The 21818-nt window shown below is 49.5% G+C and overlaps 2 protein-coding genes and 1 non-coding gene across 3 annotated transcripts; 1 reads left to right on the top strand and 2 right to left on the bottom strand.

Moving 5' to 3' along the window:
* Positions 1-940: 940 nt before the first annotated feature.
* Positions 941-1012, bottom strand: Trnae-uuc (transfer RNA glutamic acid (anticodon UUC)). The gene has a single exon. It is a non-coding gene; the product is annotated as a tRNA-Glu (tRNA).
* Positions 1013-2180: 1168 nt separating this feature from the next.
* Positions 2181-6032, bottom strand: Ccdc115 (coiled-coil domain containing 115). Its single transcript, XM_055606526.1, has 5 exons — positions 5724-6032; positions 5539-5642; positions 5377-5459; positions 4681-4812; positions 2181-3114 (listed from the first exon to the last, which is right to left on the bottom strand). Exons 1-5 carry the CDS (start codon positions 5832-5834, stop codon positions 3002-3004), a joined length of 543 nt encoding a protein of 180 aa, XP_055462501.1. The 5' UTR covers positions 5835-6032; the 3' UTR covers positions 2181-3001.
* Positions 6033-6108: 76 nt separating this feature from the next.
* Imp4 (IMP U3 small nucleolar ribonucleoprotein 4) lies at positions 6109-13080 on the top strand. The gene is made up of 9 exons (XM_055606524.1): positions 6109-6381; positions 6461-6569; positions 10432-10515; positions 11053-11162; positions 11238-11370; positions 11442-11596; positions 11670-11764; positions 11846-11919; positions 12012-13080. The coding sequence occupies exons 1-9, from the start codon at positions 6379-6381 to the stop codon at positions 12122-12124; spliced, it is 876 nt and encodes a 291-aa protein (XP_055462499.1). The 5' UTR covers positions 6109-6378; the 3' UTR covers positions 12125-13080.
* The last annotated feature ends 8738 nt before the right edge of the window (positions 13081-21818 follow it).

Genomic DNA, 21818 nt, shown 5'->3' on the forward strand with positions numbered 1-21818 from the left:
AGGAAGGAAGGAAGGAAGGAAGGAAGGAAGGAAGGAAGGAAGGAAGGAAGGAAGGAAGGAAGGCGCAGAGAGAGCAGGGTACAGTGACAGTTTTGCTTGCTACCAACTGAGGCTGAAGGTGTTGGTGGAAAGAGGCAGGACTCGCGGAAGCGCAGGAGAGAGCGCTCCATCTGCAGTAGTCTGGAGAAGACCACCGTAACCCTGCATTAAACCTTCTCGGATTAAAGGGCGGGAGACCGAGGAAGTCACTTTCTGACTGAGGGTTTGAAGGTTTGGCCTCCGTGCCCGTGTAGACACGGAGGAGAAGCCACCTGTTACCAGGAAGCAAGCCGGAATTGCGAGTTAAAGGCGGGCGTGGGGCGCGCACAGGGAACCGTAGGCAGAGAGGAATCAAGCCCGGCACCCTCGGGTGAGAAGGCAGGAGTACTGACAAACACAGACCAAACTCCAAAACCGCTACCTTGCAGCTGCGGCTCACAGCCCCACGCAGGGAGAACTTCCGGCTGGAGGCTGCGCTGCTCCCACGCCCCCACGCCCCCCCATTTCTCCTCACTCCTCAGAGCTCCGCTATGCTTTTTCCACCCCACATTCTGTTCTCTAACTCCAGACCAAGGGTCTGGGAAGGGGCTAGCTGAAGAAAACCCCCGATGTTATTTTGAAAAATAAATATTAGTTTTAACTTCAATATCTGTAGTTTTGCATCTATAATGTAGATGATAGTTGGTATAAATTTGTAATGTAAGTTACTGCTGAGCAAAATGACTGGTTAATACTAGTTGGTTTGCAGAGGGATGAGCGCGTGGGGCCCACAGTTTCCCAAACCCCAGATTCTCGACTCAACTGGAGACATCGCCATCACTTTGGTGCCGGGTGTTCGCAGTGGGTAGATGACAATAGTAACAAATTATTTTCCAAATTATCCAAAACAAAAATTGTGGCGTTCCCATACCGGGAGTCGAACCCGGGCCGCCTGGGTGAAAACCAGGAATCCTAACCGCTAGACCATATGGGAGCTGCCGGCAGGTGTCTCTGCTTTGCAGACTATGTCATCTACATCAGCAGAGCCGCTTGCACAAACCCCACCCATTAAATTCTTCAGCATCCCCGCTTCCTGGGGAACAGTGAAAGACTGCGCTCGAGGCTGCCCTAGTCAGTGGCCCGGAGGAAGGAACCGTCTCCGTGAAGGGGAGTGGGGCGAAAGCCTGCAATGCCTTTGTGGTCTGGACCTAGATTTATTCCCGCGGACCCTGGCGTGATCATTGTTCGAGAAGAGGCCCTCCCGCAGGAAGAAATTACCGTCATTACGATTGCGTTCTGTCCGCTCTTGCATGCAGAGACATCGCCTTACTGACAGCAGGATGTTAAGGAACTCAGCCTCCTGGCGTGATGGTGCATGCCTTTAAAGCTTCCAAAATTCGGAGGCAAAGACTGGCAAGAGCTTGGGAGGTCACAGCCCTCCTGGTTTACACACTGTGCCCGTCTCAAATTAAAATAAGAACAAAGGATGGCTGTTCTCTGTAGTCACAGTAGCCCCAGACGTTCAAGCGCCAGAGAAAACATGCTCCCTATCTCACAGGCTTGTCACCTGCTGTTAGACTTTTTGCTCTTTATCGTTAACAACTGCTAACAACCTTAGCAGATAATTTTCAGAGATACACGGCCAGAAATATTTACAGCTGAATTTCGGTAGGAGAGCTGGGCACAGGGGTCACTCAACAGCCCAGCTGAAACCACCGTTCATTACGGTTCCTTTTTTATTATACTAATACAATCTCAAAAACAATCACATAAATTCAATTTTCCTTTAAAAACTGATTTAAGAGGGTTTGGGGTGTTGGCTTAGTGATTGAGAGCACTCCCAAGGCTGGGGGTTGGGAGTGGACCTTTAATTCCGGCACAATGGAGGCAGAGGCTGATGGATCTTGGAGTTCAAAGCCAGCCTGGTTTAAAGAGATCCACAACAGCCCAGGCTAAGCAGAGAAACCCTAACTCCAAAAAAAAAAAAAAAAAACCAAAAGCAAACAAAAACAGATCCAGGTTTTTCCAGCACCCATAGGTCTGCTCACGGCCATAGGTAACTCAAACTCCAGGAGCTCCATTGCCTTCTTTTAGCCTGAGGGCAAAAGGCAACACATGCTGGCAAAATGCTGTACAGTTAATTAAGACATGAAAGAGCCTGGTGACAGTTACTGTAGCTTTCACTTTATTCAATTTTTCTGTACAAGTTTATGCATTTTACAATTAAGTAGAAAAACCAATATAAGCAAAATTAACAAGTCAGGAAGAAATATTTACACCCCATAAACTATTGCATTCTCCTCCCAAATACAACTGAAAAGGTAGCTCAGTAGAAAGTGAGGCAGGACAGTTCCTAGATGAGGTAATAACACTTCAGCAAACAGAACGGCTGGACCTCACTTCTGTGAGATAAAACAAGTGAGGAGGTCTCTTCAGTTCCCTTGAAAGAATGTCAAAGCATTTTCCGCCTTTTGTAACTACATAAGACCCTGTTAGCTATTTGAGTGTGTGTTGTCTTTTTATTATCTAATTTTAAAGGTCTCTTGCCCTGGGTAGTCTCTAACTCCAGGGCTTAAGTGATTCTCCTGCCTCAGCCCCTAGAGTTGCGGGGACTACAGGCATGTACTACCATGCCCAGCCAGAGGTGTGTTTTTGACTGGAACTGCCCTGATCCTGCAGTATTCCAGGATCTTAGCTGGCTGATACGAGGTTATTCACTTGTTCACTAACACGCCCCTGGGAGGAAGGCCCTAGGGGAACACGGACCTAGAAGTGGTTTCATACAAGTTGCTGTCAACACTGCTCAGCTTGCCTCGTCAAACTTCGTAACTCAGCTTCACACCTCTCAAAGCTGGGAACAACACAGATGAAGGTCATTTCTAAAAGGGGCATTAGCTGAGACAGGGGCTATTTATGAAAGAAGGTCTGACATAAGGCAGTGGCATCTGAGGCTATGCTCGGTGCCTCGAGAACTAGATGCAGGTCAGGCAGGCCCCGGGTCCAACTCCTTCAGCTTTTTCTGGAGGCCCCGGAGCTGACTTCGTCCCCAGGTGATGCGGGTCTGGAGGCTGGCTATATCTGCAGCCAGCTGCAGGCCTGGGGAGAGAAGAGGAACGTCACCATGACGTGCTGCGTGGAGCCCGCAGGGGCTGCAGGGGTCTCCACAATGTTCCTAACATGTTCCGGGTATGGTGTCACTTGACCCACACCCTCACCTCCTTAGCACCTCAAGTAAACCATCATTTCCTCAAAAACAAACAAAAACCTCCTTGGTTCACTGTGCCTGCCAGGAGTGAGCGAGCACCTCACAGATGGCACAACCCCCCCCTTCCAGCAACCAACTCCACCGCTGTTGCTCCGCGGTGGAGTTCAACCCTTCAACCCTCAATGCACATGAGCATGAACTCTCTATTCCTCTACCTTACCCTGTATGCCAGGCAGGCCTGTCTTCACCCTTCCACTGTGCAGCCGGGCTGATATCTCAGCTCCCTAACCCTCTAGGGAATGCTTTCTCAAAACTCTTGGATTCTAGAATACCCCACTCTGGGGACCCCTATTCTTCAGTCTCGTCTTGGTAGTCCCTGGCCCTCAACTTATCTCAACCTCACCTCAATTTCTATGTGCCTTGGTGCCAATAACTCAGGCAATTAAACACCAGCACCCCATGCTGGGCCTCCAAATCTCTCTAGCTCAGACACAGGTGCCCAGCCACAAAAACCCACCCAACAATCACCACTCACCTTTCCTTCGCCTGCTGCCCAGCAGCCTGCCCACTGCTACAGGTGAACCGGCTCTAGCCTCCCAGAGTTCTGAGAGGACTCGTCTCTCTCCTCTACTCCTGCATCTAATCTGTTAGCAAACGCTGGGGCTGCCACTCTCAAATCACGGACAAGTTCCCACTGTTCTCCCCACTTCTAATCCCTCTACTAAATCCAGTGCTGGCTCACGCCATGCTGGTACCTGCTTCCTCACTCTGCTCTCCACTCTGCCCTCACTCAGCAGCCAAAGGATTCTTGTTACTCTGTTGGTCCTGATTCATCCAGCCTATTCTGGACCCACCCATGGCTCTGGAGGTCCTTATAGAAACCTCACTAGGGCCTTGCTCCCTGGCCCCAGCTCCTGGTCCTCCTGCTCTGCTGACCCCAGCTCCTCTGGCCTCCTCTGCTTTTCCTTCAGTCCAAATACCTCCCCACATAGGGCTTTTGCCCTATTATCTAGACCAACTAGGGTGTAGCTGGTCTCCTTAGCTAGAACACAGTCCCCCAGATCACTCACAAAGCTCTTTCTTCATCTCCTCAGAGAGGCCTTTCTGTCCCATCTTCACAAAGCAGCTCCCCAGCCCACTCCCTCCCATGTTACTTTCTCCGTGACTTTCTGAGCCTGGAACTGGAATAAAGATCTGTTTGCCTATTTATGTACACACTGTCTTTCTCTCCTACACAGCATAAACACTCCCTTTTATCCCCACTGCTATTATATCCCTTAGCAGTTAATAAACATGAACCTAGAATGCTAAGAACCAGAAAGCCCCCGATATTCAACACGGTTCGCTACGGCAGAAGCCTGCAAGATCCTCAGATGCTGTTGGTGTCAAGTGCTCCCCACAGATAAACAGCTGGAATTAGGACCTGTCTACAGAGCCAACAGGGTAGGTCCACTCACCATCCCGGAAGCTGGCTTGGGCCTGGCGCAGACTATGAGGAACCAAGATTCCAAACCAGTTCAAGGGATCTTGAGGAACTACAGAGGACCCTGACTCTTGGGTCTTGGCAGGGCCTTTGCGCCTGCGCAGAGCTGGAGAGAGAATGGTTAAAGGTCATACAATCCTCATGACAATAAGCTTAATCCAAGCTCATGATTCTGGAAAACACCGAAGGTTAGAAATTTCCCCAGCCGTTGTGTGGGTCTGGAAACAGCAACACCCTTTCTTTGGCAATTCAGGTGACTGTGACTACTCTGACTTCCATGACAGACAATTCTGTTTGCCCGTAACAAGATCACAGACTGACCTTGCCCAGTTTACCTACATGTGCTGGAAGAACCTGAAATTTCCCATTCTTTAGCACTCAGGAATGATTACCTGGGATTAGAGGTTTATTTACCTGGGTAACAGCGATGCGCGTTTTCTGTTCAGCTGTGACTCCCTTGGACTGCAAAACTGATCTTACTATAAAACGGCCCACATATAACTTCTTGAACCCTGCCTATCAAAGTATAAGGATAACCCGCACTCCTCAGACATCCCAATCTCCAGCTCAGGCGCTCTCCATTAACTAGACCCCAAATAAAATATTTCCTTAAATGTTCAGTGAGTTTTGCCTTTAGCATTAAGAGCTGACAGGAGGAAAGGGAACTCACATGCCTCGCGGGGGCCCACTTCCTCAGGGGTTTGGGCGTCAGCTTTGATCACCCTGAAGGTCTGGGGTCCATCCTGGGCCTCGCTGAAGGAGAAGGGGAGACAGATCTTAGGTCGCGCAGGCCTACACCCTACCCACCCATTCTACACGGAGGGCACCTCACCTGGCGCGCACGCAGACCTGAGGCTCCATACGCGAGGCATACTGCAGGGGCCCCACCGACTTGGCGCCCATGGCATAGCGAGCCTTGGCAAGCGAGAGCCAACCCTGGGAGACAGGAGAGACTTGAGCCCTAGCTTCCCTCCCTGTGCCCGCCGTCTATCCCTCCCTGCATTCCCCGTGGCCCACCTCCTCCACCCGGGCGTTCAGCGCAGCCCGCTTCGCCTCCAGTTCCTCCAGGTCGCTGAGCAACTGTAGGAACTTGGAGTCCAACTCCTCCCGCAGGGCCGACACCGCCATGGCCCAGCCGGGCTTGGGACGCGGATGGGCGGAGCCACCTCCTTCCAAGCCGCCTAATCACCGCTAGCCCATGTGGATCACAGCCAATCGGCGCCTGAGACCCGCCCTCGGGAGGCGTTCCCAGTCGTGGCCCGGAAGTCAAAGGCTTCGCCCTCCGGGTGACCCGTTGTCAACGGCCGGGGCACTCCGGGAACCAGGACGCGGGTTAGCGCCTGAAGTGGAACGCTGCTCGTATCCGATGGCTGCCCACCCAGCTTTCAGCCTTTGCTCTACGCTCGCCGGCTGTTTGAGCAGTTCACGGACTGGTGACGCCGTGGGCGGGCTCATTTAGTAGGGCTGTCTTAGACCACGTGACATCCCGGCTCCAGCTAATTGGTTGGCTCTCCGACCGACCAATCACTTCGCGACGCCCGCCTCCGTTCGCCATCTTAACTCGGGGCACGCTGGACGCAGTGAAGCCTATAAGGGACTTCTTGGTTGAGGGCGGAAGTGAGCGCAGCGTGGCGCCTGAAGATCCCGGACCCGCGTGGGAGCGGTGCTCATCATGGTAAGATGGGGCCTAAGGGAGGGCTAGGTTGTGGTCCTCGGTGCTCGGGACTGGATGGTGACCCTGAGTAATTCTCTAGCTCCGTCGGGAGGCTCGCCTGCGCCGCGAGTACCTGTACCGCAAGGCCCGGGAGGACGCGCAGCGATCGGTTCAGGAGAAAAAGGAGCGAGTCAAGCGTGCTCTTGAAGGTAAGGCCTCCGTGTCTTGGTGGGGTACTAGTTCTTGCTAGAGCATGCTATACAGTGGTGTAAACGCTCCTGAACTTCATGTTTGTATCAGTGTGACAGAGCATCTTTCCATCCTTTGACCTCTCACTGGTTTCTGAATGGTCCTACCGTGTGATGATATGTCCGTTTATGCCGCAGTCCCCGTTGTTTACAGGTTGATATCCGGTTTTCCTTTAGTTTTAAAACCTTTGCCTCCTCTTATTGATTCCCGTCCCCAAGGGTGGGTCTGCCAGAATCCTTGCTATCATGTTTGTTTGTTCTTGCTATCATCTTCAGTACAAAGTTAGAAAAAAAAAAAAAAAATCTGTAATTGTTATATTTTCTTGTATTTTATTTTATTTTGAGACACGATATCTCGGTGTAGACCTGGCTGTCCTGGAGCTTACTTTGTAGACCAGGCTAGTCTCGAACACAGACATCCGCCTGCCCCTGCGCACACAAGCGTGTCCCCGCCACCTCCCCGACCCCCATTAAAAGCATGCGCCGCCACTACCCGGCTGTCTTGCATTTATTTTTCTGTCTTTCAGTTTTTAAAAACTCTTCCTCCATTTAGAATTGTCATTTGCTTTACAAGTCAAAAGTTTAAAAACCATTTTTTCTTCTTTTATCTATATTTTCATTTGCTCTATTAAATGAAACCCTGTGGCTCAAACTTTATTGGAAATGTTTTTATTCCTGTTTGGTTGGTTTTGTATTTGAGGAGCTTTTTGGGTCCTGTCTGATAGTGCCTCACCCTGCTACTTCTGCTTACATTCATTTTGCTGTTCCTAAGTTTTAGGACTATAAAGTATGTATGTGTTATGTAAAGTTTGAGTTAAGAAGCATAATGTTAGGGCTAGGATTGTACCTTGGTTGTTAAGAGTGCTTGCCTAACATGAAGGAGGCTCTTGATTCTGTCCTAAGCCTGACTGAACTGGGCCTAGCAGCCTATGCCTGTAATCCTAGCATTGGGCGGGTGGAGGCAGGAGAATCAGGAGTTCAAGGCTTGCTTTGGCTGAATGAGTTCAGATCAGCCTGGGCTATGTAGGTATATTTAAGTATCCGTGACCCATATTCATAACTTTAAAAAAAGAAAAAAAAATTGAGATGATTGGGAAAAAAAAAATGGTTCAGGGCTTAAGGGTAGTTAGTGCTTTTCCAGAGGACCCAAATTCATTTCCCAGTAACCATGCAGAGAGGCTCACAACTGTCTATAACCCCAGCTCCAGGGCAGCCAGTATTCTCCGGTCTTGGCAGCTACCTGAACACATGTACATATAAATTCAGACAGGCACACACATACACAAAAATAAAAATGATCAACATATTAACATTTACAATAATCACTATATTAAATGTTGCATGAAAAGAAATAATTTTAAGCTATTATTTGTGTTTACATTATACATATGTATATCCCTAAGTTATAATGTTTGAGTTGTAAGTGTAAAGATGTGTATCTGATTGTGTGTTTGGCTACTTGTTTTATTTGTGTCAGGGGCTCAGTATCATGTCTAAGATGCAAAAGGTATGGTTGAGCTTTCCTTCTTGTGAGTCTCCCTGGGGACAGTCCTTTTCCTGTGGCTAGAAAAAAATGCTGCTGCTGTGACCTTCCCTTCCTGTCTCCCTCACATGCTGGAGACACAGAACTGGGCCTGTGGATAAGGTGCTCAAATGTATTCTGTTTTCCACAGCGGACGCCACAGCTGAGCCCCTAGCTACCCCATTTTAGTCCCCAGAAGAAATCTACAAGCAGCTGAGGCCACTCACCTTCAAGTGTTGTTTGCATCAAGCTAGAAGTGTTCTTCTCTTAAACATTGTTTTGTTGTTAAACATTGTTTTGTTTTTTGAGGCTGGGTCTCACTGTGTAGGCTTGGCTGTCCTGGAGCTCACTATATAGAACCCTCCCCTCCCCCGCTTTTCAGACCCACTCTGGCCCACTGAGTTGCATCAGGACTTAGTACATCCTGTTCTATTGAGGCCAGGCAAGGCAGCCAAGTCCATGTCAGATACAAACCCACACTCCCCTTGCTGCTAGGGGCCCGCATGAGGACCAAGCTGCCCGTCAGTCACATCTGGATCATGGGCCTAGGGCCAGTCCATGTATGCTCTTTGGTGCCTCAATCTATGTAGGCCCATACGGGCCCAGGCTGGTTTACGCTGTTGACCTTCTTTAGGGGTTCTTGACCCCTCCAGGACCTTTTGTCCTTCCCCATACTCCTCCACAAGACTCCCCTAGCTCCATCCAGTGTCAGGCTGTGGGTCTCAGCATCTGTTTGGTTCTGCTGCTGGATGGAGCCTCTCAGAGGACAGTCATGCTAGGCTCCTGTCTGCAGGCTTAGTAGAGCATCATTAATAGTGTCAGGGTTGGCTTCTCCTGTAGAGTGGGTCTCAGTTTGGGCCAGTCACTGGCTGGCCGTTCCCCTGTTCTCTGCTCCATCGTTATCCCTGCACATCCTATAGGCAGGGTAGATTTTGGGTCGAAGGTTTTATAGGTGGGTTAGTGTCCCCCCTCCCTCCACTGGAAGTCGTGCCTGGCTAGGAGGGGTCCGCTTCAGTCTCCATGTCCCCCGCAGCTAGAAGTCTCAGCTAGAGTCACCCCCATTTCTTCCCAGGAGCCTACCCTGTCATAAATCCCCAGCTTGTCTCAGAGATATCCTCCCACCTCAGTTTCCCTTCTCTCTCCCAGCCCTCTCACCGCCCCTGCTCTCCCGATCTCTGATCTCCCTCCTCATTCCTCTTCCCACACCCTCTCCTACCCAGTTCCTTCTCTTCATGCACTTTCCACATCCATTCTATTTCCCCTTCTGGGTGGGATTCAAGTATTCTCCCTTGAACCCTCCTTGCTATTTAGCTTCTTTGGGTCTGTGGATTGTAGTATGGTTATTCTGTACTCTATGGCTAATATCCACTTATAAGTGAGCACATACCATGTGAGTTTTTCTGGATCCGAGTTACCTCACTAAGGATGGTCTTTCCCAGATCCATCCATTTGCCTGCAAATTGCATGATTTCCTTGTTTCTAATAGCTGAGTAGTATTCCATTGTGTAAGTGTACCACAGTTTATCTATCCTTTCTTCAGCTGAAAGACATCTGAGTTGTTTCCAGATTCTGGCTATTATAAGCAAAGCTGCTATGAACACAGTTGAGCAGGTCCCCTGGTGGGATGGTAGAGTCTTTCTTTTTTAAGATTATAAGTATGAATGCTCTGGCTGCATGTACACCTGCATGCCAGAGACTGCATCAGATCTCTTTATAGATGGTCATGAGCTGTGATGTGGTTGCTGGGAATTGAACTGAGGACCTCTTAACTGGCTCTTTACTGCTGAGCCATCTCACCAGCCCCTTTCTGTTTCTTTTTTTAAAAGCATTTTTTTGTTGTTGTTGTTGTTGTTATTTTTGTTTTTGTAGTGGTCCTCAGCATCAGGATTTTAACCTACAAGCAAACTGTCCATCAGTGAATTATCAAATTTTCTTAAAATTTTCGCCTCCTTGTAAAAATAACATACTGATAGTGAAGAAGTATTTTAGAAAGTGAACTCCCCAGTGACCATTAGTGGACAATTAATGAAAAGAAGTTGGTAGTTAGGAATGGTGGCATACCCTGTTATCTCCACACTCAGAAGCTAAAAAAAAGCTACAAGCCTCTCAAGACCATGTCTCAAATGAAATAAGTAACATAGTTGTTTTGTTACCTCTCTTCCTTCTATATTTCTGCAGTGACTCTTTTAAGACTGTTGAAGAAATAAGGTGCTTTTCCATCAAGTTTGTGCACCACACAGTGTCTGTAAATCGATGGGCTCCTGCTTGTATCTCACTCAGACCCCTGTCTTTTCCTTGCAGAAAACCAGCTGATTCCCACTGAGTTACGCCGGGAGGCTCTAGCCTTACAGGGGTCCCTGGAGTTCGATGATGCTGGTGGTGAAGGTAAAACTGCTCTGCCGCCCTTCCACACTGAACCAACTTCTCTGCCCACTGGGCTCCATGTCCTCTTCAGCCACCTGGGCAGTTTCCCACCTGATGGAAGTGTCCAGGTGAGCTGTTTCTGTATTGTCCCCAGGTCCCCTCCTATGTGCCTGTGTAACATCAGAGGGGCTGTCCCTGAACAAATGCTCCACACAACGAGCACAGCTCTCACTCTTAGCCCACTCTCCCTCCCTGGAGTGTCAGCTGGAGCAGAACAATGTTCTTAGCACTGGAACCCAAATGTCTCACTCATTGCATTATTCAATAAGCAGGGAAGGAATCACAGACATGGGTATTTGTTGTGAGGAAAAGGAGTCTCTTGCCTCTGGTTTTAGCAGTTAAGAATTTTGCCACCACAGACTACTTCATTGCTCAGTTGTACTTGGTCACCAATGGGCTGGTAGCTACCCACCTGGCCATTAGAGGTGTTTTTCCACCAGGGAGCTTCTCATAAGCAGACTCAGTTGGCATTTTTCCTGCCCCTCGTTCTCCTGACAGGTGTGACCAGCCATGTTGACGATGAGTACCGATGGGCTGGGGTTGAGGACCCTAAGATCATGATCACCACCTCCCGAGACCCCAGCTCTCGCCTCAAGATGTTTGCAAAGGTACTAAGGGCCAAGGGAGTCGAGGATGCACGGGGCTAGTAATCCTAGTTCTGACTTGACACTGGTGTGTGGCAGGAACTGAAGCTAGTGTTCCCTGGTGCCCAGCGCATGAACCGAGGGCGGCATGAGGTTGGAGCGCTGGTGCGAGCCTGCAAAGCCAATGGGGTCACGGACCTGCTGGTGGTCCATGAGCATCGAGGCACACCTGGTAAGGCCTGCCTCGGGGAAAGGGAGCGTGGGCTGGTCTCAGGGCAGTGTCTGACAGCCTGTACCCCGCAGTGGGACTCATTGTCAGCCACCTGCCCTTCGGGCCCACTGCCTACTTCACACTGTGCAACGTGGTCATGCGGCACGACATCCCTGACCTGGGCACCATGTCGGAAGCGAAGCCTCACCTCATCACTCATGGCTTTTCCTCTCGCCTGGGCAAGCGGGTGAGTATGGGAGCCGTGTGGGGAGGGCTGGGAATCGGGCCAGCCCATTGTGACTCTGCTTCCCTGTGCCCAGGTGTCTGACATCCTTCGCTACCTCTTCCCTGTGCCGAAAGATGACAGCCATCGGGTCATCACCTTTGCAAACCAGGATGACTACATTTCATTCCGGTGGGTCTTTGGGCTGAATTTGGGGTATCATGACCTCTGTAGCCCTTTGGCTGACGCACACACCTACCTCTGCTTCCCCAGGCACCATGTCTACAAGAAGACAGACCACCGCAATGTGGAGCTGACGGAGGTGGGGCCTCGATTTGAGCTGAAATGTGAGTGTAGGGCTTTAGTGTGTGCCTGGGTGGGGGAGGTCAAGGAGGAGCTTGCCTGTGCCTAGAATGACATCTCTCTCCCCTGACCCTAGTGTACATGATTCGCCTGGGCACACTGGAGCAGGAGGCCACAGCAGATGTCGAGTGGCGCTGGCACCCATATACCAACACTGCCCGCAAGAGGGTCTTCCTGAGCGCTGAGTGAGCTGTGAGCTAATGGCCAGTCAGGATGCAGGCTTGGAATCAGGGCAGGGACTTGTCACAGACAGATTCACTAGTCCCAAGTGGGGGCTGGAAGGGTCTAAATAAACCTCTGTTACTTTGTTACCCAGCTGCCTAACTGGTCACAGTGAGCCTACCTCTGTCAGGCCAGACCTGAAAGCTGAAGGCCACAGGCTGGACCCAGTGACTGTGGATGTCCTCAAAACTAGTTTTGTATGGGGTATAAACAATCCCCCTCAGCCTGGGGGTGGTGGGACAGACCCCCACTGAAAAATGAATGGTTATCTTGGTAGTTGGGGCCTGTGAGTACTTTTTTTTCCAGTGGCAGGGTCAGTCTTTGTCGCCAGCAGCAAGCCAACACCATTTAAGTGCCAGCCTAACATATCACTTCAACAAGATTCCTCTGCCAAGTAGGTGCACCCTCCTCCTTTCACAGGAGACACGGTGACACCCACAGCCTGCCTACTGTACCTGTCTTGTAGATGGGGGTGTCCAACAGCACACAGGGAGGTACCTCAAGATTCTAAGTCTGTGCCTAGCCTCCCCCGGCTTTCTCTGTACCCATATCCCTGTACATCCCCAAGGGTTCTGGGTTTATGTAGCGTGGTTGTCAACAGCCTGCACTAGTTTACAGAGAGAATTGGTGGTGAAATGCACTATGGAGGCCTTTGAGGAAGCATGTCAAGACAGAAAAAGAGATATCTGCATGCTACCCTGAAAACCGGATGACAGTATGAGATAACAGAAGCCATCTGGGTGACATACGAAAAGGAAATAAGAGTTGAAAGGGAGACATAGGACCCACTGAGGCCAGTGTTCTGGAAGTTTGGGGTGGGACCACAACTGCAACTCATGAACCAGATCCTTCATCAAGTCCTCTGGGATCCTGCCATGGCTGTTTGTATTTGTTGTTGAAATTTCAAAACACAAGTAAAATCATATCTGTGTTTATTTCTTTTGGGGGGAGATGGGGAGTTGTTTGGTTTTTATTCAGACAGTGTTTCTCTGTATCCCTAGCTGTCCTGGAACTCACTCTGTAGACTATGCTGGCCTTGAACTCAGAACTGCCTGCCTCTGCCTCCTGAGTGCTGGTTAAAGGCATGCATCTTTAATCTCACCACAGCCCAGCTCTGTGTTGACTTTTTATGACTGCCACAAGGAGTTACTGTGGACCAGATAGTTTAACAGAAACTCGTTAGTTCTAGAGGTCATGATGCAAGGTCAGGGTGTTCACTCCCTGAGTGTGTTGGGGATGGCTTCTGAGGGTTGCCAGCAACCTTTGGCATCTCTTACCACTGACTGTAGCACTTCAGGGCCAGCCTTTGTCCTCAGTGCTGCTTTTCTACCAAGTCTCTTGACATTTCTCTTAGAAGGACCTGTCCTTGTGTTAACAGCCCGTGGGGGGGTGGTCTCCTTATTTACAATTCTGAATTAAATTGAGGAGACCCTTTCAAATGCACACATAGTTGCAGATTCTAAGACGTAGGATGTCTGTGTCTCTCTCTGTGTGTATGTGTGTGTGTAAGAGTATTTTGCCTGCATATATGCTTGTGTACCATGTATATGTCTGGCGCTGGAGGCCAGAAGAGCGTGTAGAATCCTTTAGGTCTGGAGTTACAGACAGTTGTGAGCCACTATATGGATGCTGGGAGTTGGTTGAACTTTGGTCTTCAGGAAGAGCATCTAATGATCTTAACCGCTGAGCCAGCTTTTATATTGAAATGTGTTCTCTCTCAACGCATTCTGCATACTCTTTGCCCTGTGTGTTTAGTGTTTTAATTATACCTAATGTGCAGAGATTCTTTTCTGGTTCTGTTCGCTTGGTGTTGTATGGGCCTCTTCTGTATTGTTGGGCACCTCTTGGCAGATGCCATACAGGAGGAACTGCAGTGGGCAAGTGAGCCTCCTGGAGATAGCCCACTGTTTGGCACGGCTGCAGTGGGTGTACCTTGGAGAGGCGTGGCCTACCCCAGGGGCTTCATCTCCCTATTGGAGTATATCTGTGTCCTCTCTGAGTTGTCAGATCACATTTATTATTCTTTTGAATTGTGTGTTTGAAATTTCATCTGAATCGTTTTCATTGGGAACAATTACTGTGGGTTGGCGACTTTTGGAAGAAACAAATCATATTGCACTTTCATATTCCTAGTGTTTTTGTCCTAGGACATACCCATCATTGTTTGTTAGTACTTTTTGTTGTTAAGACTTTTAAATTCAGGTTGCCTTTCTGCTTAGTGGGAATGTTTTCAGTGTTCAGAAGAAACTAGTACATTTCTTTTAGATTGTTGTTCAGGGCACTAGTCTCTTTCCCTGAGCACAGCAGGTGGGAGAGCTGCTGTCCAACTGAAAACCCACAATGGCTATGGTGTGCTAGTTGACTAGGAAGCAGGCATTCCTTAAATACCGCTTGTCGGGGGAGTGAAGGGCCACCGATAGCACTGTGCGCGCAAGTATGTTAGTCCTTTGGGTGTGAGTGGAGAAAAAATTAAAAAAAAAAACAATGGGATTGGTAATTACTATTAGGTCACCGTAAGGTAGAGGAGGGCATATGTAGAATAAAGAATAGTTAAAACAAAAGGAGGGGAGTTGTGGGAGTTTGGGTTTGGAGTAAGCTGAAAAGAAATCTCAAAGACATCCTCAAATAATGGACGCCAGCCAGTGTCCTGAGTCAGACTGTAACCCGGGCAGCCTGGGTTCTGTGGGAGAGAAAGGGTAAAGATAGGAAATGAGGGGGCAGAGGTGGGAACAGTCAGGGTGAGGCAGTCTGCGAAGATGGCCTTGGGTATCGTAAGGAGCTGGAGAGAGGAACAGAGCTGGGTGGAGGCTGGTTGTGGGGCCACATTCTGTTTGGTGACTCCTTGGCCTAGTGGGGTGTTGGTGAGGGTGTGTATGTAGGGGCTCTCACCGCTATTGGGGAACCAGAGCTGGCACTAAGTTGAAGAACTGGACAGGCGTGCTATCTGATCTCTTGGTGAGCTGGAGCCCCAGTGGGAGGTTTAAAGTGATATTCACAGAGCTGTGCAGCCGTCACCATGATCTAATTTTAGTTCATTTTTGTCCTAAGAGAAACCTCACATTCACTGTTGGGATTAGAGCCTGGGCTCTGGCACTCTATGCTCTACCACGCGGCCTCAATAGGCCCATACACAGGGTACAGTGAAAGGTGGGGAAAGGAAGGTCGGTGTGGCGACACAGGGAAGAGCAGCAGAGACATCCGGTGACCCTCCACCCCAAGGCCATTCTTGGGTCCCGACATGAGGTTTAGGTTTAAGTAGAGAGCCAGAGGTATGCATAGCTAAGAAGTCAGGTAGACTGAGGCTGACTCCTCTCCGTTGGTAGTTGTTGGCCAGTGTCCCGTAATCTCCAATATGCTGGGGTCTGCACTGCAGCTAAGAAGGCTGCACCTTCACCAGTGGCCCCTCTCGGCCTCCTCATGGGCTCTGAGCCTTTCGCATGGCACCAAGCCTCAGCTTCTCTCCATGACCACTTCAATCCTGGTGTTTCCAATTCAGTCTTCACCTTCACCAGTGGCCTCTGCAGAGAGACTGCCACCCTGCCACACAGGGCCAAGATGCAGCTGCTTTTCATGACCCCTTCAGGCCTGCAAACCCAGTTCCATATGGGAGGCTTTTACACATTACCAAGTTCAGCTACCAGCTTGAGATGCAGCCTTGCCTTCAGCGCAGGCCACGGCTTCTATATGATGACCCTGAGGAAATGATTTCCAGAAGATGTTACTTTAATGATACTGGCCTCTTATCAATTGCAGTGGCCTTTTCAGCATCCATTGCCTCAGTAGAACAAAGAGGGTTTCACTTCCAGATTCTTAATGCAACATAAACCACACTAATGGAACTGAGAAAGATGTTCAAACCTCCCTGAGAAACATCATAAGCCAGTCTTCATCTTATGTTCCAAGGTCCTACAGAACTATTCATTAACACTCAATGGCTTTTCTAGTCTTAAAGATCCAAGATCCTCCACAGTCTTTCCCCAAATCAACATTGTCGGTCAGGTTCATCATAGCAAAACCCACTCCTAACCAATTTCTGATCTGGGTTGTTTTCTATAGTGGTTACAAACATCATGGCCAAAAGCAGCCTGGGGAGTGTGCTTGCTAGTTTTAGATCAGCCTGACAAACCAGAGTCATTTGGGGAAAGGAAACCTCAATTGATACAATGCCGCCTCCAGATTTGCCACTGGTGTGTTTTCTTGACTGAGGGTTGATGTGGGAGGACCCAAGCTCCCTGTGGGCAGTGCCGTCCTGGATCCTGAGCACTATAAGAAAATAGGTTGAGGGCTGGAGAGATGGCTCAGTGGTTAAGAGCACTGCCTGCTCTTCCAAAGGACCCGGGTTCAATTCCCACCACCCACATGGCAGCTCACAACTGTCTGTAATTCCAAGGGATCTGACACCTTCACACTAATGCACATAAAATCAAATAATTAAATTAAAAAAAAAATAAAAAGAAAACAGGTTGAGCCGGATGTAGTGGCACATGCCTTTAATCCCAGCACTCAGGAGGGCAGAAGCGGGCAGATTGTTTTGAGTTCAAGACCAGTCAAGGTGACACAGTGAAACCCTGTCTCAAAATACCAAAAAACAACAACAACAAAAACCAAGCTCTATGGCCCAATTCCTGCCTACCAGTACCAGGTCCCTGCTATGACTTCCTTTGATGATGGACTATGAAATGAATCCTTTCCTCCTAAGTTGCTCTTAGTCATGATGATCAAAGCAATAAAAACCATAACTAAGGGAAGAAAGTTTATTTGGCTTACAGGTCATAGCCGATCACTTAGAAAAACCAGCAGAACCTGGAGGCAGGAACTGAGGCAGAGCCCTCTAAAGTATGTGTCATGACTGGCTTGCTTCCTCCTGCTAGTACACAGCCAGCTTTCTTTAAATAAGTCCTTTTCCAGCCAGCTTTTTTATATGGCCCAGGACTACCTGCCTGGGGTAGAACCGCCAACAGTGGCTGGGTCCCCACATCAATTTGCAGTTAAAAACAAACCCATATTCATGCCCACAGGCCAATACGATGGAGGAATTTTAATCCAGCAATCATGGTTGCTCTGGCAAGGGATGACATCCAAAGACCTAGGTCTATGTGATTCAGCTGGAGCAGACATGTCCTTAGTACACACCTTTAATCCCCCTGGCTGGAACATACACCCTTAATCCTTCTGGTTGGAATATATACAGGACACACTTTTAATCCGTCAAGCTGGAATTTAGTACATACTTTTAATCCCAAACAATCATGTCTAATAGAGGAGCAGACAAAGAGAGAAAGATTTGACATAATGAGTAAGAGATAGTATATGCCAAACTCGCTTGAGTAGAGACCTGAAAGAGAAACAGATCAGAGAGAATAGGCAGGGATGGAGAGAGAGGAGAGACAGTAGTGCAGAGTTCAGGAGTATAGCACAGTTGGGTGCAATTCTGTTGAGTGCAGTTGAGTTTGTGGACTTCAGAGGCAGTTTTTCCAAGCAGAGGAATTCAGTGAGAAGCCAAGAGAATCAGTTAGCTTGGTGAGTTTTGAGCCAGAACATGAGTTGAGCCAGCCAGCCATAGTTCAGAAAGAGCTAGAAATAGCCTGGCAGTGGTGGCACATACCGTTAGTCCCAGCGCTTGGGAGATAGAGGCAGGTGGATCTCATGAATTTGAGGCCAGCCTGGTCTACAGAGTGAGTTCCAGGACAGCCAAAGCTACACAGAGAAGAAATTCAGTCTTGAAAAAAGAAACAAAAAACCAAAGAGCTAGCAAGGGTAATCTTATTCAACAGTAAATCTCAGAGGCTGAAAACACTCTAGGCCTGGGTTAGCAGATGGAGGCTGGAAGCTGATGCCTTCAAGGTGCAGACTTGCAGGGGATTAGATTGTACAGAGGCTAGAAGCTTCCAGGCCTAGGCCTAATGAGAGTTAGCTAGAAACCCTCTGGGCTCAACAGAGTTTGGGTACTGCTCTCATCCCCTCTTCTGAAGAAATAAAAACAACATTTACAGAGGTTCCTTCTTCCCAGGAATGTCAAGTCGACCACCAAGATTAGCCATCACAAATAGACAGAATCCCAAGAAAACAGATTTCCATCTAGACAGCTAGACAACTGGAAGGATTTTTGGACATGTGAAAAGACAGACATCTCAACAGATTGTTGGTCCAGAAAAATATACCACCCCCTTCCTTGCTGTCTAAGGTTAATTCCAGCTGACAGAAGATAAGACATCTCCCCCAAGTAAATTACCCCAGGGGAGATGCACCTCACCCTCCCAGTCAGCCTCCATTGCGACAGACTTACTTATTAGCCAAAGGAGCCTATGAGAAAAACACCCTCAATAGGATACCACCTTCTGGAGAAAAAACTCCATGTGGTCTCCCAGGTGGATTTTCATCTCCTGTGCTCAGAGAGATTTACATCTACCAAAGCAGAGATTCCTTGGGTGCTGGTCAGCTCTCTGCCCGCTGCTTATCACCATAGCTGACCCACTGGCTTCTCAGTGCTCCACTGTTCCTGGGCACCACCAGTCTCCAGTGACCATTGCCCACCAGTGATATCTTCTGCTGCTCCGCAGAGGCTTCTCACGGCCCTTGAGTGATACTCCTGCATTTGCTCTGGAGTCTCCTAGCTATTGACTACATTAGCCTTCTCAGAGACTGAGCTCCTGTGACTTCCCCTTTCCACCAAGTTCACAGACTTTCTGTGTACTGCCTCCTTGAGTCGCCAGCAGCCCATGCCCGTCCACCAGACATCAGCAATGCCACTGGCGTTTACTCCTTGCCATCTTCCTCCTTGGGAATCAATACTCCATCCAAGTCCCTCTGGCCCCTCATTACTTCATTGCTCTTCACCCTGCTCCAGATGACACCAACTTCCCAGTTGCTGTTAGCAACTCTCACTGACCTCCAACGAACTCAACAATTACTGTCCGTCCTCGGTCATTCCTGCTGACCCCCTTAGAACACACAAGCGTGGAGGCTGGAGAGATGGCCCAGAGGTTAAGAGCACCGGCTGCTCTTCCAAAGGTCCTGCTTTCAGTTCCCAGCAACCACAAGGTGGCTCACAACCATCTTATAATGAGATCTGGTGCCCTCTTATGGCCTGCTGGCACACATGCATGCAGAACACTGTATAAATAATAAATCAATCTTTAGAACACGCAAGTGTGAAGAGTGACTCCCCAATAACACACAATAGTTTAGATCCCCGGCTTTGAAAGCTTAAAACAATTTACACACACATACGTAAATGATGTACTTTGGTCTTATTCCTCTCACTATCCTCTCTAATCTCGCTCCTCTTCCTCACAAGTCCCCCTCCGACTTTCATGTTTTTGGTGTGTAGTATGCCCCCTGTATTTAATTGGGGTTGCCTGAACAGGAAGGGGTACGAGAGCTCATTTATTTGAGCGAGGAGAACTTACCAGTGGGTGCACCGCTGAGGAACATGACTCCCTTCCATAACTATAGCTTCTCAGGGAGGGACATGACTGCCTGCACCCCCCTCATTCACGCTGGAACTTTGATGCTCCTCGTGCTATGAGTTCATGGGTAAAACTTCTATGTCATATTGAGAAGACAAGGTTTCTCAGCGCTCCTTACCTTCTGGCTCTTATATTCTTCCTATCCCCGGTCCCCACCCCTCTGCATTGTTCCCTTAGCCCCGAGAGGTGGGACCGATGTCAACGATCACTTACCCTCAGTATTTTAACGGTTTGATCTTATTCTCGTCTCTCAGCGTTTAAGCTAGGTCCAGCAAACTAGAGCTTGAAAACCACAAAATTTAAAAATTGTAACAAGATTCAAGGGTTGGTGTCAACGCAGTTTCAAAAACTTTAAAAAAAAATGTATTTGGCTGGGTGTTGGTGCATGCCTTTAATCCCAGCACTCAGCTCCTGTGGCTCCCTGTTTCCATCACGTTCACAGACCTTGTGTGTACTGCCTCCCTGAGTCCCCAGCTGCCCGTCCTGTCCACCAGGCATCAGCAATCTCACTGGCATTTACTCCTGGAGGCAGAGGCCGGTGGATCTCTATGAGTTCAAAGCCAGTCTGGTCTATAGAGCTAGTTCCAGGACAGACAAGGCTACACAAAGAAACCCTGTCTTCAAAAAACTAAATAAAAATAACTTATGCTATGTATATGAGTATTTTAGCTGTCTGTATATCTGAGCCACGTGCATGCCCGGTGCTTGTGGAGGCCAGAAGAGGGTTTGGATCCCCCGGAACTGGAGTTTCTGATGGTCGTGAGCCAAATCCCAGTCCTCTGGAACCACTCCAGACCTTTTTTTTTTTTTTTTTTTTATTACACTTAACTTGTGTGTTTGTGCAAGGGTTATACCTATGAGGTCACAGGACGGCTTGTGGAAGAGGTTTTCTCCTTCCACCATGTGTGTCCCAGAGACAGAACTGAAGGCCTGGCTGCAGGGCCTTTGCCTGCTGCGCCATCTTCCAGACCCCTTTCCCCTTTCCGGGAAAATGTTTTTGGATACAGTCCCTGCCCCCATACTGTCTGGCTGATTTTGCGCTGCCGTGGGCAAAGTGACGTAAGTAGGACAGAGATCAAACGATAAAGCCCAAACCAGTTCTTGTCTGGCTCTTAAAGATACTGTCCATTCCTTCGCTTAAAGACTGTGATGGCCACCAAGTTGACAGCCTGTTACCAATGGCCCCACTGATCATTCTGTGGCCTGCAGGCCTTCCGCTCCTCAGCGCTTCCCCAAAACCGATTTCCTCGGAGCTCTCCCTCAGCAGGGGGCTGGGGCCCCTCGAAATTCTTGGGTTCTCCTGCGGGTGGCGCTAGCCCGGCTGCTGAAGCTGGAGTTTTGGAAGGCCCCTTTTATGGTTTGTTGTGTGTGTAGGGGCATGCCCGCTCCCTGTAGAGTCCGTGCAGTTGTCAAAGGACAGCTCTCTGGAGTCAGTTTTCTCCTCCCACCGTGTGGGCTCTCGGGATCAAGTTTAGGACATCACGGTTGGTGGCAGGTGCCTCTACGCAGTGGGCCATTCCACCACCTTCTTTTTAAAACTTTGAGACAGGGTCTCCTGTATCACAAGCTAACTTTGAATTCACAGCGTAAGCGAGGATGACCTTGACTTTCTGCTTCTCTTGCCTCCACCTTCAGAATGCAGGGACTTAGGGGAACGCTGGAAACGAAAGCCGGGGCTTCCTGCGTGCTAGACCGGCACGCTACTATTTCCGCTACCGTCTCAGCGCGGCCCCCTTTCCAGTCTCCAGGACCCCAGGACCCCGAGCAGCGGTTGTCCTTCAAACTCCTGAAGTGGGGTGCGAGGCGGGGCTCTTCAAGTGTCCCCGGAACCCTCCCAACCCCTCTACTCTCTTCCTCTCAGAGGGGTGTGGGTTACGGTCCTCAAGTTAGGGCTGGATCCCAGCGTCCCTGCTTTCCCAGCAGCTTCCAGAGACTGAAAGACGCCCAGGAGCAGACCTCTTCCCTAAGCACAGTGGCGGCTCAGTACTTTTCTTGGACGCCCGCCTTTCCCGGTCCTCCCTGACATCCCGCGGCCGTGGACGTCCGCGTGCTGCACGGCTGGACTCCAGAGCAACCTTGGGAAGCCGGCCTGCGAGACTGAGAGCGCGGCCGCCCACCGGGAGAGGCTCGCGGGACCGGATCAAGCGGGTCCGAGCGGTCCGTGGGGACGCAACCCGCCGCACTGCAGCGGT

The sequence above is a fragment of the Psammomys obesus genome, unplaced genomic scaffold (genome assembly GCF_907164565.1).
Source record: "Psammomys obesus unplaced genomic scaffold, mPsaObe1.curated_primary_1811, whole genome shotgun sequence".
Taxonomy (NCBI): domain Eukaryota; kingdom Metazoa; phylum Chordata; class Mammalia; order Rodentia; family Muridae; genus Psammomys; species Psammomys obesus.

What these genes read in the sequence shown, in the direction of transcription:
- Ccdc115 (XM_055606526.1), bottom strand. Translation starts at nt 5,834, where the DNA reads ATGGCGGTGTCGGCCCTGCGGGAGGAGTTGGACTCCAAGTTCCTACAG. An exon ending in TGAACGCCCGGGTGGAGGAG is followed by an intron (nt 5,643 to 5,723) that starts GTGGGCCACGGG and finishes CCTGTCTCCCAG; the next exon opens with GGTTGGCTCTCGCTTGCCAA. An exon ending in AGTGGGCCCCCGCGAGGCAT is followed by an intron (nt 4,813 to 5,376) that starts GTGAGTTCCCTT and finishes TTCTCTCTCCAG; the next exon opens with CTCTGCGCAGGCGCAAAGGC.
- Imp4 (XM_055606524.1), top strand. An exon ending in AGTCAAGCGTGCTCTTGAAG is followed by an intron (nt 6,570 to 10,431) that starts GTAAGGCCTCCG and finishes TTTTCCTTGCAG; the next exon opens with AAAACCAGCTGATTCCCACT. An exon ending in TGAGCATCGAGGCACACCTG is followed by an intron (nt 11,371 to 11,441) that starts GTAAGGCCTGCC and finishes TGTACCCCGCAG; the next exon opens with TGGGACTCATTGTCAGCCAC.